At 36.1% G+C, this 15,569-nt stretch overlaps 1 protein-coding gene across 2 annotated transcripts in view; it reads right to left on the bottom strand.

Moving 5' to 3' along the window:
• The window catches only part of ARFGEF1 (ADP-ribosylation factor guanine nucleotide-exchange factor 1 (brefeldin A-inhibited)), a 133,388-nt gene that overhangs the window by 47,869 nt on the left and 69,950 nt on the right, over positions 1–15,569 (bottom strand). For both annotated transcript variants that reach the window (XR_825992.1, XM_010848450.1), the window contains exons 8-14: positions 13,313–13,488; positions 12,274–12,407; positions 8,871–9,105; positions 2,976–3,075; positions 2,731–2,870; positions 2,513–2,621; positions 1,642–1,843 (exon numbers count right to left, since the gene is read on the bottom strand). Coding sequence is in view for 1 of the 2 variants with exons in the window: in XM_010848450.1 (XP_010846752.1) it covers positions 1,642–1,843; positions 2,513–2,621; positions 2,731–2,870; positions 2,976–3,075; positions 8,871–9,105; positions 12,274–12,407; positions 13,313–13,488 (1,096 nt within the window). In the remaining variant the exon portion in view is untranslated. The remainder of the gene's footprint in view (positions 1–1,641; positions 1,844–2,512; positions 2,622–2,730; positions 2,871–2,975; positions 3,076–8,870; positions 9,106–12,273; positions 12,408–13,312; positions 13,489–15,569) is intronic.

Raw genomic sequence — 15,569 nt, 5'->3', positions numbered from 1 at the left:
TGAGAGTCCTCTTGAGAGTCCCTTGGACTGCAAGGAGATCCAACCAGTCCATCCTAAAGGAGATCGGTCCTGGGTGTTCATTGGAAGGGCTGATGTTGAAGCTGAAACTCCAATATTTTGGCCACCCCATGCGAAGAGCTGACTCATTTGAAAAGACCCTGATGCTGGGAAAGATTGAGGGCAGGAGGAGAAGGGGACGACAGAGGATGAGATGGTTGGATGGCATCACCGACTCAATGGACATGAGTTTGAGTAGGCTCCGGGAGTTGGTGATGGACAGGTAGGCCTGGCATGCTGCAGTCCACGGGGTTGCAAAGAGCCGGATATGACTGAGCCACTGAACTGAACTGAACTGAACCTTCATGGTTCTTGGTAAACAGTCCCAAGTACCAAACATGTGTTTGCTGAGTGACTTACAAAATTTCAATATGAGCATCTGTTTGCACATACTAGACCCTGTGACCTCAGAAACAAGGACTGTTTCAATCCTCAGGTTTCCCAGCACTTTGCATAATGTCTGCAACAGATGGGACTTCAATAAATACTGAATGAACAGTTAGATGGAGAAGGCAATGGCACCCCACTCCAGTACTCTTGCCTGGAGAATCCCAGGGACGGGGGAGCCTGGTGGGCTGCCGTCTATGGGGTCGCACAGAGTCGGACACGACTGAAGCGACTTAGCAGCAGCAGCAGGAGCAGAACAGTTAGAATAAATGAATCAATGAAGTACTGATGGCTGTTTCTGAGGCTACTTTTGAGATTTTATAGTTTTATGACGATAAGTATGTGTACATTTTATCAACTTTTTTTCTTTTAACATTAACAGTGAAAAGGGACCCCTGAACATTTAGCAAAAGCTGCTGCTTAAGATTCAGGAAGAAATGCTTTACAGTGGAGGTAGCAAGCCAAGTAAACATATAAGGGAATTTTTTTTAACAGTTTAGATTCATGGATTGAGATTCATGGATAAAAGCCAGCAAGTTCAGTTTTCCTTAGAGAATCTCTTTGAAAGAAGAGACCGGCGATAAGAGGAAAGAAAGCAGTATGGGCCTATTTAGACCCAAAACAGCCCAGGAGCTGATAGCACACAGCTTAGCAGGAAAACTGACTTCACAAGAGCAGAGTCTGGTACAGTATTCAAGTCTGAAAATGAGGTGATCACCTTATCAACATATAAAAATGCAAGCAGTAACAATCAATCACTAATAAGAGTAGCACATCCGTAACTGAAGTGAGGAAAATATGAAACCTGTAAAGGAGCAACACTGGCAGGAGACGTTCTATACTTGAAATTTTCTGAGTTCTTGCCTGCTTAGGGAATACAATGGGGGATTCTTTAACTGAGCTAAATGAACAAAGCAAAACTGCTCGGATGATGTTCAACAGCACGTAAAACGAGGTACAAAATTAACGCACATCACAAGGGTCTGTCTGGGCTAGACTCCAACGAACAAGGGGCGCGGACTAAGGAGTCACCGGGAGTCTTGGGTCTGGTTGAACTGTGCCTCATTTTATTCACTGAAGGGTGGGAATAAGAAGGGACTAAATATAATCCAAAGATGTAGAGAAACCCAGGACAAGGCGGCACAGAACTGGCAGAGGAACGTTCAGTAACATTTCTCCTTAGAATCGTACACTCACAAGTCTATCCCTTGTTCTATTATTTCTTTCTGCTGCTTGAGGACTTCGAACTGCTCCGGATTATCAGTGCCAGACATCTGTGTGCTGTAGCTGCCTATTCCTGATGATGACGTTGACTCGAGGGAATTTAAACTTCCGTATCTGTTTATTGTCTCTGGGTGTTTCATTTCACTCGTCTCTTGCTCTGAGGGTTTTTCCTGACCTGTAAGTTGAAAAACTGCCTCAATAAATTATTCTGTCAAAGGAAAAAGATTTCTCAAATAAGGCAAGATAATTTCATGTTGCTTAATATCTATTATTTAATACAAATAATGTATTAACTGCTGTAACAGATCATATACACTGATACTACAACACACTGCAATTAGTACGTGTACAATTTGTACTATCAGTTCTTTTCACAACTACAGTGCTGAGTATTCACTGGGTTTCTGCTCTCAGCTCAAGGAACAGTTTTGGAATAGTTTTCCCTCATAGCACTCTTGACTAAGATAACACCAAGATGACCCTGCAGCTATGAGTTTTTCTCTGAGTAAGGGTAAATGTCAAACATAAATGAACAAGTCAATCTTCTTAAAATATTTCTGGTTTTTATATGTTTCTTCTATAATTATCCTCTAACAAAGCTGCATAAACATGATTCACTTTAATGTGATATGCAAAATACTTCTGGAAGATTTAGAAAGAAAAAAGTTTGGATAACTAAGTTGAGAAATTCATAATTTTAAGTTTGTTATTTAACTCACAGAGAACTCTGCTTCATCAGCTAAATGGGAAAGATGTCATTAAACTGGTTCAGTGGCATCTGCAACCATCCTCCACAGTATCACTTACTTAAATGACGAAAAATTAGGTTCAAATATCAGCTTACCAAGAGTCGTCTGTGAGTTGGGATTCACATACTGATCCTTGCTCCATTCAACCATGCACTTCAAAATTGACACTAAGCATTCTAAACCTTTTTTCCTTAGGCTCAGTTCCTACAAAAGAATTCATAAAAGCAATTAAAACAACAACAAATCTTTTAAGGAAAACAAATAGCTCTTCCTTGGCAAAGTTCCAATTTGAAAATGTTTTTCAAGTTCTTACCTGAACATTACTCATACCAAGTTCTTGACTGCCTCGTCCTTGGGCAATTTTTGACAGATCATTTACTAGTCGTTCAAATATGTTTGCTGCATTTAAGTCACAATCATAGTTTACATATATATCCACTACACTCTGAGCATCTGTAACAGAGCAATATGTTAATTTTAACAAAAGGCATCTAGAATATGGCCTTTTAAATATCTCACAGTAAGAAAGAGATAATAAAGAAGGGTAATTTCAAATACCTGCACAAATCCTTGTTAATGTCTGAATAACCATCCATTTGTGGTCAAATGAGCTGGTAGAGGTCTCCAAAATATATAGGAAAATTTCTTTAAAGAACACCTGTGATTAGGGAAAAACCTCTACTTAAAATATTGTTTATAATTCATATATGTGATCGCTTTGTAAATGTCCCTTAGTTGTAAAGCAAAGATCAGGACCCAGGGTCCTGGGGTTCAACTCCTTTAGAGTTCTGTTTCTGAAATGTCAGGACTTCAATAACATGAGCTGGTCACTCCCACTGGCCTTTGCAATAAAAGAACTGACTTCACATCACTGTATTTTGTTATCACATAGTCACTACAAATGAAATCTGCAAAAATCTGGAGTTCTGGGAGATTATTTCTTAAATATATTTACAAAACTAATAAAACTCCTATTTCATTTTTTAATCCCCCGTAGACCATAAACTATATTCTATTCATCAGTTACATTTTTTCAGACATTATAGTACTGGGCAAGCCTGAGGGTTCCTAGATTTTAAAGTAACTAATGTTATAATCTACACAATTAAAAAGGATCTAATTCTCATATATTGTTATATTTTTATAATTATTCACACAAGTAGAAATCTATGTCTGAAAACTATAAAACTATTTCTAACTATTCTTTACATCAAATAATGTCCAGCACAAAGGGTTTAGTTAACCTAATTAATTTCAATTTAAGAGCTAAGAATTTTCAGACTCATATTTATTTTGGAAAAGTAACTGTAACTTAAGAGGGGATAAGTGATAAAGAAAACCTAGAACAACATAATAACTTTTATGGCACATGCTATTATGAATCCAAAAATTCATATTTATAATTTAGGACTACTAACATCTTCACCTCCCCAAATGGGTGATGCACCCTTGTAATGAGCTTTTCTTTCACAAAATTTAATATATTTCTATGACTTGCCCAATGTCAGTATTTCCTGTAAGACTGTAAGCTCTTAGAGGGCAGATACAAGGTCATTCTTGCTAAGCATTGTGTCCACACTGCATGGCATATACAGTAGGCATTCAATGCATATTTGCAGCCACAGTTCCCAAATACTGCACCAAGGCGCCCCAGAATGCTGCAGCAAACTCAAGATGGATGCCATGAGAATTTCTGAGGGAAAATTCAGAGGGAAATACAATAGTCCCTCCGAGTATGTGTGGAAACCTCAAAAGACTGTTCACAGATTCATCATCAATTAGATCACACTACATTCCTTTCAATGACATCATCATTTTCGCAAACCTGGGGATTAGTGGTTGCTATGAAAAGTAGCAGGTAGTCCATGAAAATCAAAGGAAGAAATGAGGGTGGCAGTGTCCAGTTTGATTTCAAGGTCTGAGAAGTTGTGTAGTGTCCAACAGGCTCATACATTCCAGTAGTCAGTAACTGCTATTTAACAATGACATAAAACCTTTTTTCTTTCAATTTATGTGTGCTTCCAACCCTGCCCCCAAATGCAGACTTCAGTTATTCAGCGGCTCAGTCGTTTCCAACTCTTTGCGACCCCATGGAATGCAGCACGCCAGGCCTACTTGTCCATCACCAACTCCCGGAGCCTACTCAAACTCATGTCCATTGAGTCGGTGATGCCACCCAATCATCTCATCCTCTGTCATCCCCTTCTCCTCCTGCCCACAATCACTCCCAGCATCAGGGTCTTTTCAAATGAGTCAGCTCTTCGCATCAGGTGGCCAAAGTATCGGAGTTTCAGCTTCAACATCAGTCCTTCCAATGAATACCCAGGACTGATCTCCTTTAGGATGGACTGGTTGGATCTTCTTGCTGTCCAAAGGACTCTCAAGAGTCTTCTCCAACACCACAGTTCAAAAGCATCAATTCTTTGGTGCTCAGCTTTCTTTATGGTCCAACTCTCACATCCATACATGACTACTGGAAAAACCATAGCTTTGACTAGAAAGACCTCTGTTGGCAAAGTAATGTCTCTGCTTTTTATTTATTTTTAAACAGAAGTATTTTTATTTTTATTTTTTTACTTTACAATATTGTATTGGTTTTGCCATACATCAACATGAATCTGCCACGGGTATACACATGTTCTCTGCTTTTTAATATGCTGTCTAGGTTGGTCACAGCTTTTCTTCCAAGGAACAAGCATCCTTTAATTTCATGGCTGCAGTCATCATCTGCAGTGATTTTGGAGCCCCCCAAAATAAAGTCTGACACTGTTTCCACTGTTTCCCCATCTATTTGCCATGAAGTGGTGGGACCAGATGACATGATCTTAGTTTTCTGAATGCTGAGTTTTAAGCCAACTTTTTCACTCTCCTCTTTCAAACGCAAGTACTTCCCTTTCATCAAGAGGCTCTTTAGTTCTTCTTCGCTTTCTGCCATAAGGATGGTGTCATCTGCATATCTGAGGTTATTGATAGTTCTCATGGCAATCTTGATTCCAGCTTGTGCTTCATCCAGCCCAGAGTTTCTCATGATGTACTCTGCATATATGTTAAATAAGCAGGGTGACAATATACAGCCTTGACACACTCCTTTTTCCTATTTGGAACCAGTCTGTGTTCCATTCCAGTTCTAACTGTTGCTTCCTGACCTGCATACAGATTTCTCAGGAGGAAGGTCAGGTAGTGTGGTATTCCCATCTCTTTCAGAATTTTCCACAGTTTACTGTGATCCACACAGTCAAAGGCTTTGGCACAGTCAATAAAGCAGATGTTTTTCTTGAACCCTTTTGCTTTTTTGATGATCCAACAGATGCTGGCAATTTGATCTCTGGTTCCTCTGCCTTTTCTAAATCCAGCTTAAATATCTGGAAGTTCACGGTTCACGTATTGCTGAAGTCTGGCTTGCAGAATTTTGAGCACTCCTTTACTAGCGTGGGAGATGAGTGCAACTGTGCAGTAGTTTGAGCATTCTTTGGCATTGCCTTTCTTTGGGATTGGAATGAAAACTGACCTTTTCCAGTCCTGTGGCCACTGCTGAGTTTTCCAAATTTGCTGGCATATTGAGTGCAGCACTTTCACACCATCATCTTTCAGGATCTGAAATAGCTCCACTGGAATTCCATCACCTCCACTAGCTTTGTTCGTAGTGATGCTTCCTAAGGCCCACTTGACTTCGCATTCCAGGATGTCTGGCTCTAGGTTGGTGATTACACCATCATGATTATCTTGGTTGTGAAGATCTTTTTTGTATAGTGCTGTGTATTCTTGCCAGCTCTTCTTAATATCTTCTGCTTCTATTAGGTCCATACCATTTCTGTCCTTTATTGAGCCCATCTTTGCATGAAATGTTTCCTTGCTCTAATTTTCTTGAAGAGATCTCTAGTCTTTCCCATTCTGTTGTTTTCCTCTATTTCTTTACACTGATCACTAAGGAAGGCTTTCTTATCTCTCCTTGCTATTCTTTGGAAATCTGCATTCAAATGGGTTTATCTTTCCTTTTCTCCTTTGCCTTTCTCTTCTTTTCACAGCTATTTGTAAGGCCTCCTCAGACAATCATCCTCCCTTTTTGCATTTCTTTTTCTTGGGGATGGTTTTGATCACTGCCTCCTGTACAATGTCACAAACCTCAGTCCATAGTTCTTCAGGCAGTCTGTCAGATCTAATCACTTGAATCTATTTGTCACTTCCACTGTATAATCCTAAGGGATTTGATTTAGGTCATACCTCAATGGGCTAAGTGGTTTTCCCTACTTTCTTCAATTTAATGCAGACTTCATTGTTCAGAAAAATAATTGTTTAGTTGTTTGGACCTAATTGTTTAATAAATGGAACTGTTGGATATTTCGTCTGGAGTAAGTACACCATGGAAAGATGAGAAGCTTAATGGTGCTGTGAATCAGCGTGAATATCCCTCATTTATGGGATAAATAAAAAACACAAATTTGGAGAAAACAGGGGGAAAACGTCTTTAGCTACTATCTATGGGTTATTGAATTGCACTAATAAGCAAAAGACTATCAGAGTAATTTAAGACACCATGCCGATCAACAGGGGCTCTAAAAAAAAATTCTAAAGATTTACAGAGCACCTATCATGAAATACATGTAAAATAACAGAAGTACTTTGTCTTCACATAATAGATATTGTCTTGAAAAAGTGTGTATAAACTGTATTTTCTAAAATAGATACGTAAGTTACTACCCAAGGAAAAATCATATTATAAAAACTCTGAAGTGAATATTCTCATAAAATAAATCTTCATGTAACAACCATCTCAATTCTGTTTTGCAAATTTAGGTTGTCTTATGTTGGCTTCTCTCCAACTGGAACACAGTTCATCCTGTATTTGAATATGTTCGGTACTCTTAAAAGCATATCTATATTTATCTTGTTTTATCTTCATATTCTCCCCACAGGGGACAATCGAGAGTGAAATAAACCTGATCGCTTAAAAAAAAAAAAAAACACAACAACAGACTATTACTACAATAGTTTTAATGAGAATCTACCATCTATGAACAGACAGGAAATTTCTTTAAGTATTTCCCTTTAAATTCATGCCTACACAAAATTTTTTATATCAAATTTATTTTATAGAAACAGTAATCACAACTTAAATGAGCTTTATGGTATCTGGTTCCATAAGAATTTATACTTCACAGAGTCATTTAAATAGTACTTAAAGCAGTCGTCTCAGAGTAGTAGTAACTGAATGCACAAAAGTCTTCCAAAATTTTCTAATGTCAATTTAAATGCCTCATCATCAAATGAAATACTTTTGGTTTGCTACAGAAGCAAAAGTTTCACAAGTTTTTATTTTAAAGTCTCTTATTTGTAGTTCCTGAAGATAATGAGAAAAAACTATCTAAAAACAGTAACTTTCTAGTTTTGCCTTGTATTATTTTAACATATATATGGCAAACTTCAAAAACTTTACAACAAAAATGCACCTGAAACTTCTTCCTGTCCAAAAATAGGACCCAAATTAAAAAATTTTTACTTTAAATACCAAAGCCTTATTCTGTCTCATTCCCATAATAATGCTCTACATGAATCTGATACTACAGAACATTTACAATAAAGGAGATATCAAAACTCTGGCAAAATAATAATTTATTCTTCCTGTGAGCTAATGAATTATTAGAGTCAGGAATAAAAATTAAAATGTAACCTGCATACCATATCAAACAAAACATGAAGGTAAAAGTTGACTAGCAGAAGTGTTTCTAAATTATATCATGTCCCAACCAAAACAAATATTTCCACAAAGGACAAATTGTGAAAAGAAACCCATTAAATAGGTAAAACATAAAGTGCTGTTTTTATATACTGAATTATTTGAAGGTGTGAAAAAAAGATCATGAATTGGTACACTTGCATAATACATGTCATGGTTAGAAACATCCCCTAGTTTCATTTTGCTAAGTCTCTGGAAATATTTTAGAATGATGTAACTGTTATTCTAGTTCCAAAGATGTTAAGAGAAAACTTGAGGAATATAATAAGTACATTGGGGAAAAAATACAAAAGTTAAAATTTCAAATCTCCTAAATATAATCCCTAAAATATAATTCTTCGTGATCACCTCTTTAAAGTACTAAAAACTTAAATAGCTTAAAACCACATAGACAAAGTATTTATTTAGAGCTTCCTTTCAAGATAACCAAATTCACTATTACGTACCATACATACAATAGGAAAGTTATTGTGAGGACCAAATTAATTCAAGACAATTAAAATCATTCGTGGAACTACTATAAATTCTGTGAAGGCAGGAGCTATGTCTTAATTTGATTTGGCATTCTTAGTGCTTACTGAGTGCTTAGCACTTTGTAGGCAAATGTTAACACAACAATACACAAGTATTATTTCATGTTCTGAACTTTCCAGTGTGTTAAAATATGATTTAACATGAAACAAATGAAATATCCAACAATGCCTAAATGCAGAACATACCTCAATCTGCATCTTCAGATGTGTCTTGAAGTTTGATAACAAAGTAAGAAATATGGAAAGAGACAGCTCAAAAACCTCTGGGACAGATGAAACTCCATTTTTTGAGAGTGCAACACACAGATACTGCTTTATAGCATTAATAAACATCTCATTTGTCCTGAAAATAGGTCCTGCATTCTGCAGAATGGATAGAAGTAACTGCAGTGAAAGAATCTTGGATCGTAACTCATGAGACCTAAAATACAAAAAAGAAGGCACAGTATGTGGACAAGTGTAGCATCATGGTGACAATGGGTTGTTCCGAAGATATTTCCTATACCACATAATTCCATAAACCTTTACATGGAAAGAAAGAGAAAACTCAACAGCATAAAAAAAGAAAAGTACACAAATAAGTTTAGCCGCTAGTAATATGTAGTTCCACTGGTGTTCTCTTCTACCACATAACTTCAAGAACTTTTATCATTCACACATATCTAACATCAGCTTACTCCTTTGAACAAGAAAAGATTTATGCCTTGTTCCTGTCTTTCACAAATATATTTCACTCTTTATAAATCATTGTGAACTTCTCAGACGAAGGGCCAAATTTAGTATAAATAGGTTCCAAAGTACTTTTTTTCTAAGTTATGCTACTCAAAAATCCTGAACAGTAATAAAAAACACTATTAGGGCATTAACAAAGCATTATTTAAAGCTTACTTTTTCAGTAACCATTTAAACTTAAAAAAAAAAAAATAGAGGCTTTTAGAATACTTGTACCTCTTAGTAGCTTACCCATTCACTCTATTAATAAATATTTTTATAATGAAAAGCTGAAAAATACATTTAAGCTTAAATTTAAAATTTTATTTTTCTGATCAATATCTAAAATTTTAATTATCAGGATTTCACAAATACAATTTTTCTCCCATTGAACCAGGTTTTTTAAGTCCAATAGACCAAGGAGATTGAGTGATTTATCCTTGGCAACTTTCCAAATACAGGACACATTTAAATGCTTAGCAGATGGTTCTTATGTTTATTTATTCCAAATTTTACTCAGTCACATTTCTACCATATAGTAAGCTTAACTGCTCTTGATTTCTACCTTAAAAATTTTATGGTTAAAGTGTCAAGCGACTCAAGGACATAAAACTAACAGGGAATATTTAATTTTATGCAAATAGGAACCACAAAAAATACTGCCATCTTTGAAATGAAACTGGAACCAATAATATCACAGCTCATTAATACACAGTCATGTTTCCAAGATGGCGATGCCTCTGAATCTAAGAATCCGTATGTACAGCAGATATAGTATTACCAAAACCAAAACCAACCACCCTGCCAAAAAGTAGATAAATCAAGTTAGAAACAATGAGAGCTAAGACTGAATAGCTACAGGAAAATACAGAGTGGACCAGGTATTCCCCCTTGCCGCCGAGCTTTCCCAGGCTTATCCACTACTGCTACTTCCTAGTCTAGCTCACATTTATCACCCTTTTTGCTCAATTCCAACGGTAGCTAAATCCTGTAGCTTACCATTCTCTAACACAGTTTTAATGTTTCCCCAGTTGTATTCCCAGCATCTAACAGAATGCCTTGTTAGCATGGATCAAAATAATCAATGGATTTATTCATGTTCTTATTTAAACATTAAGTATCTACTAAGTATAAGATATCTATCAATGAAGAAATGAGCAAATCACTGTCTTATAACACAAGTATACTTTTGACAGGCAAAACAAGCTTGAAATTACAGGTTTGCAGTTTTTCATGGGGTAGTTTCAAATTATTAATATGATTCCAGCTTAAAGAACAATTCCTGGATCATTATCTTAGAAAGGCCACAAAATATAAAGAGAAGCAAACACAAAAAAGAAAATTATGTAACTATATATAAGAGATCATTAATTTTGGAAAAATACCATTCAAGATAGAAAATCATATATTCTGGAAAAAGAACAGTTTTAGGGGTAGAAAATCTGATCTCTTTCAAAATTCAGTTCCAGTATTTAATGACTCTGGTGGTCAAGAAGGTTTTTTTTATGGTCCAACAAAATTTCCTAGTATTTGATTTAAACCCACCATGTAGGAGGATAATTTATATTAATCCTCATAATTATCCTTTGTAATATTAAAGGTTTGATTTAGGAAAAACAAACATATAAGGCTTTTAAGGTCAATAATATTTTTAAATAATGGCAAAAATGGCCTTCAACACTAGGACCAAATTCTTATCTTCTCCTTAAAGAAGGTTTCATCAATCCAGAATGAGCTGTCAAAGCTGTCAGTTTCCGCCTCCCCTCATACTAAAAATTTTAAATATATAGTTATAATCAACTTTTACATTGTAATCTGAACAACCTTAATCCTTTTTATGTAGCATCTGTATTTTCAAAGTATGTAACAATCAATAAACTGTACTTCTTTCTGCCTCTCAGGATTTGGGCCTAAAAAGATTTGAGAGTTCCAGGTTTTTGGGCCTAAAAGATGTTTCTCACTGAATCAGTAATCTGTGACAAAAGAAAACAAAACTGTAGAAAGTGTAACAAATGTGGTTTCCCAAAACTTATAAAGTTTTTAATATAACTGTCTCCAGTCTTCTTCCCAGTTGACATCTAGAAACTGAAATAGAGTCTTTAAAATGAATTTCCCCCTATTTCAATATTCCTTTCTAAAAATCATTCAGGCCTTCTCCAAGCTCTTATTCCAGAAGTTCTCCTAAAACTGATGTATATGACACATCATGTTGCAACATCAGAGGAGCAGAGCTCTCTAGAAATTCCCAAACTCAATCTTCAGCAGGAATCAGTTGCATTGGAATCATCTAAATGGAAAGACATTTGCCAATTTATGACTTAGAAAAATGGCACTTCTCTACTGTTTAAACTAATATATAAGAAGAGAATCAGACAAGTGATTCCTATCTTAAAGTATTTCCTGCTCCCCACAGGAGGAAGTTATCTTATAGCATTTTTTCAGACCTTAATGAGTATGTTATTATATTACATTCTGACTTTTAAGATTTATTTCTGTTAGGTTTTATTACCTTTCAACTGGTAGCTTTCAGATGCCTAGCATAAGGACACATGTAAAGGGCTACATTACTTCCAGTGTTACGTACTATACTGAAAAAATAATTCACTCAGTCATTCAATCCCTGATGAGCACCTACAATGAACCAGACACAATTCTATAATGCTGTTCGTGTGCTTTCAGAAATAGTGCAAGACATCTACTCTAGCTAAATTCTGACACTCACTGTTTTTTAATTCCTTTTTTTTAATTAAAGTAAAATAACCCTAAAAAATAATTTTGAAGGTCCTAAAAGACAAAGAGGAAAAAAGAAACCCCAAAGACACAAGAAGGTTCAAGCTTCAAAACCTGCATCAGTCAGGCAGAACAGCCGAGGACTTACTTTGGATCCGGTGGTCCATCCGATAGTGGTTTCATTGACAGTTTACACAATGACCTGAATACTAGAAAGGCATCCTTTTGTAAAATGTGGGAAAACTTAGCACCAGGTGAAGGTCCTGAAGAATTTCCAGATTCCTAAATGAGTGAACACACCATGTAAATACAGGTATTTGCCAGTATAAAATCATATCAGTCTTCAATATTCTTTACTCAGTCAGTAGGGTGTGGGGTTCTATTGGAAGGAAAATCAGATGAGGAATGGCCACATGGCTTTTCTTTACGGTGACATGCCACTCCCATCCCCAACAATAAATATCTCTTTTAAAACATTCCCCCAGCTACCAAACTCTTAATGTTTACTTGGTTTATACTACTACTAACAGAAACTATTAATAGCACATCGTGCCTTGATAAGATACCTCGTCCATGGCCTAAGCTATGCTTTCTACTACCAGTCCTTGGGTATTTTATCTTTTTGTCCTATTTTATATTTTGTCTACTTTGTGCAGATAAGACGTAAGACAGTCGAGACTATTCAGGCAATGTTTAAAAGTTAACTGATGAAGGCCAGCAAGGCCAAGAAGACTTACCCCTATGTATGGGGCAATGATTCAGAGTAGGATTCCCTTATCTAAAAAGGTAAGGAAAAAATATACCAAATATAGGGGAGGAAGGATGAGGAAGGCCCATCACTACTACAGTATGGATTTCACTGCAGCCCTAAACAAAGACAATGTTCTCTAGCTAAAAGTTCTTTCTTCTCCTAGTATACTAGAAGTATCCTATGAATATGTGATAATTTTTTTTTTAATGTAATTTCAATGGGAGGGAGATGTGAACACCTATAAGACACATTCCAAGTTGGAAATTTAGCTATCAATATTTTAAAGAAAATAAACTGCTCAGATTTATATCAATTAAAAAAGTTTTTATTTCCTCAAACTGAAATCAGCCAGCACTATCAACTGGATATATTCACCACAAGGTGCTGGTAGCCTATCAATGTTTAAGATGAAGAGGACTTTTTCCTTTATTTCTACCTGAGTATCATTGGAAGAGACAGACAATCTGTCATCAGGTAAGGACGGTGTATAAGCAACAGAAATTGGTGTTCCTGGAATTCCGTTTGCTTGAATATTTTCACTGTCGCTACCATCCTCTATGGTTCCATTGTTGCCATCTGCACTTACATTTATGGTAGTCCTTTCTCCCATATCTGAAATGGCAAGAATAAAAAACATGCAAACATTTCTAATTGAAGTGTGCTAAAAAGGCATAGACTATTTAAAATGAAACAGTAGCGGAAAAGCAATGAGAAGCAAGATGTATTGGCACCATTTAAAGGTTAGCATAAACAAGTAAGTATTCATTTGGAATACATCCAAACATGATCTGTAAGTAGCTCTAGCAATGAAACACACTCAGCTGATGAAAGGCTAACCAGAATGTGCCAAAACAGAGGCTTAGTTGTAGTCTACTAATATATTAGCATTTACTAAACTGAGTTCTAATGAATGCTAATGCCTTAAGACAATGAAAAGAAAATTCTTCCAAACAAAATTCCATTTTCAAGTAAATTACTAAAATGATGGAAAATATGTATCTTTATTATAGATTTTAATTCTCTAATACGCATTGAGTTCTCCGAAGGGGATATACAATATGCAGTGTTTCCAAAATTCATTTTATCACAAGACTCCCCCTTTTTTAGAACACCCATTAATACCTCTAATAACATAGACTCTTTGGAACAATTATGGAAATAATGGCCCTGAATATACTCCAGTATGTCACTCTGAGTAATCACAATTGTAAGATAAACAGAAATAAATGACTTCTAGTAGAACAAACATAGATAATGAAATAATACCAAGTTTTAGAACTACTCTAGGTGTAATGTATGTTATTTAAAAAAGGAACACTTCATAGCAGCATTATTTACATTAGCCAAGGCATGGAAACAATGTAAGCAATTCCCTGGGTCCAGCGGTTAGAACCTGACACTTTTACTGCCAAGGACCCCCTGTGCAATGTCTGGTCAGGCAACTAAAATTCCACAAGCCCTGCAGTGGTGGCCAAGAAAAGAAACAATCTAAATGTTCATCAGTAGATGAAGGAATAGAGATGTGTGTGTGTGTGTGTGTGTGTGTGTGTGTGTGTGTGTGTCTGTTTGGGGATGGGTGTGTGGGTGTGTAGGACTGGCCAAAATGTTCTTTCATGTTTTCTAATTCATCAGTAGATGAACGAATAAAGATGGGTGTGTGTGTATGCGAAGGCCCAAATGTTCTTTCAGGTTTTCTGATTCGTGTGTGTGTGTGTGTGTGTGTTTGGGGATGGGTGTGTGGGTGTGTAGGACTGGCCAAAATATTCATTGAGGTTTTCTGGTAACATCTTATGGGAAAACCCAAATATTTTGGCCAACCTTACACACACACACACACACACACTGCAATAATACTCAGCTTAAAAAAAAGAATGAAATAATGCCCTTTGATGTAACATAGGACCTAGAGATTATCATACTTAAATGAAGTCTTTAGAAAGAGAAAGAAAAATACTACATGGCATCACTTATATGTGGGATCTAAAATACGACACAAACAGGAAAAGACCCACAGACATAGAGAACAGGCTTATGGTTACAGGAGTAGGGGATACAGGGGAGGGACGCACTGGGAGTTGGGTTTAGAAGATGTAAACTATTAATGTTATATAGAATGAATAAACAACAAGATCCTACTGTGTAGCCCAGCAACTATATTCAGTATCTTGTAATAAATCATAATGGCAAAGAATACGAATAAAAAAAGGAACACATACATGTCTGTGGTCATAACTCAGTAGCTGTCTGGCAAAGAACCACTCCTTTCATGCTACCAAGTAAAAGAAGCTATAGGCTAGCATAAGGGAAATACAATGACTAGAAGGAACACAGATTTCGGAACATGAAAGACCCTTGTTTCACCCATGTCACTACCATTTAACTGGATAAGTTACTTGTCATTTCATCTTCTTTTGCCTCGGTTTTTTAAGTAACGAAGATAACAATGTCTATAACAATGTCTGTGAGGAACACCAACAGACACACACATGCACAATACAAAAAGAACACAACTGGTTCTCAATTAGTGGTAGCTATTATTAATTTTGTTGATAATTGATAACATGTGCCCAATTTTTTTTTTTTAACTGATCTGGGTAATGAAAGGAGTGTACCTGGTAATACGCTAATGTCTGCCACACTAAATACTATTATGGCTTTCTATATATATGTAAAGAATTATATATATATATATA

Source organism: Bison bison, unplaced genomic scaffold (assembly GCF_000754665.1).
Source record: "Bison bison bison isolate TAMUID 2011002044 unplaced genomic scaffold, Bison_UMD1.0 scf7180017864267, whole genome shotgun sequence".
NCBI classification, from domain to species: domain Eukaryota; kingdom Metazoa; phylum Chordata; class Mammalia; order Artiodactyla; family Bovidae; genus Bison; species Bison bison.
The sequence above is the reverse complement of the archived record's forward strand: the minus strand, read 5'-3'. Positions and strand labels throughout refer to the sequence as shown.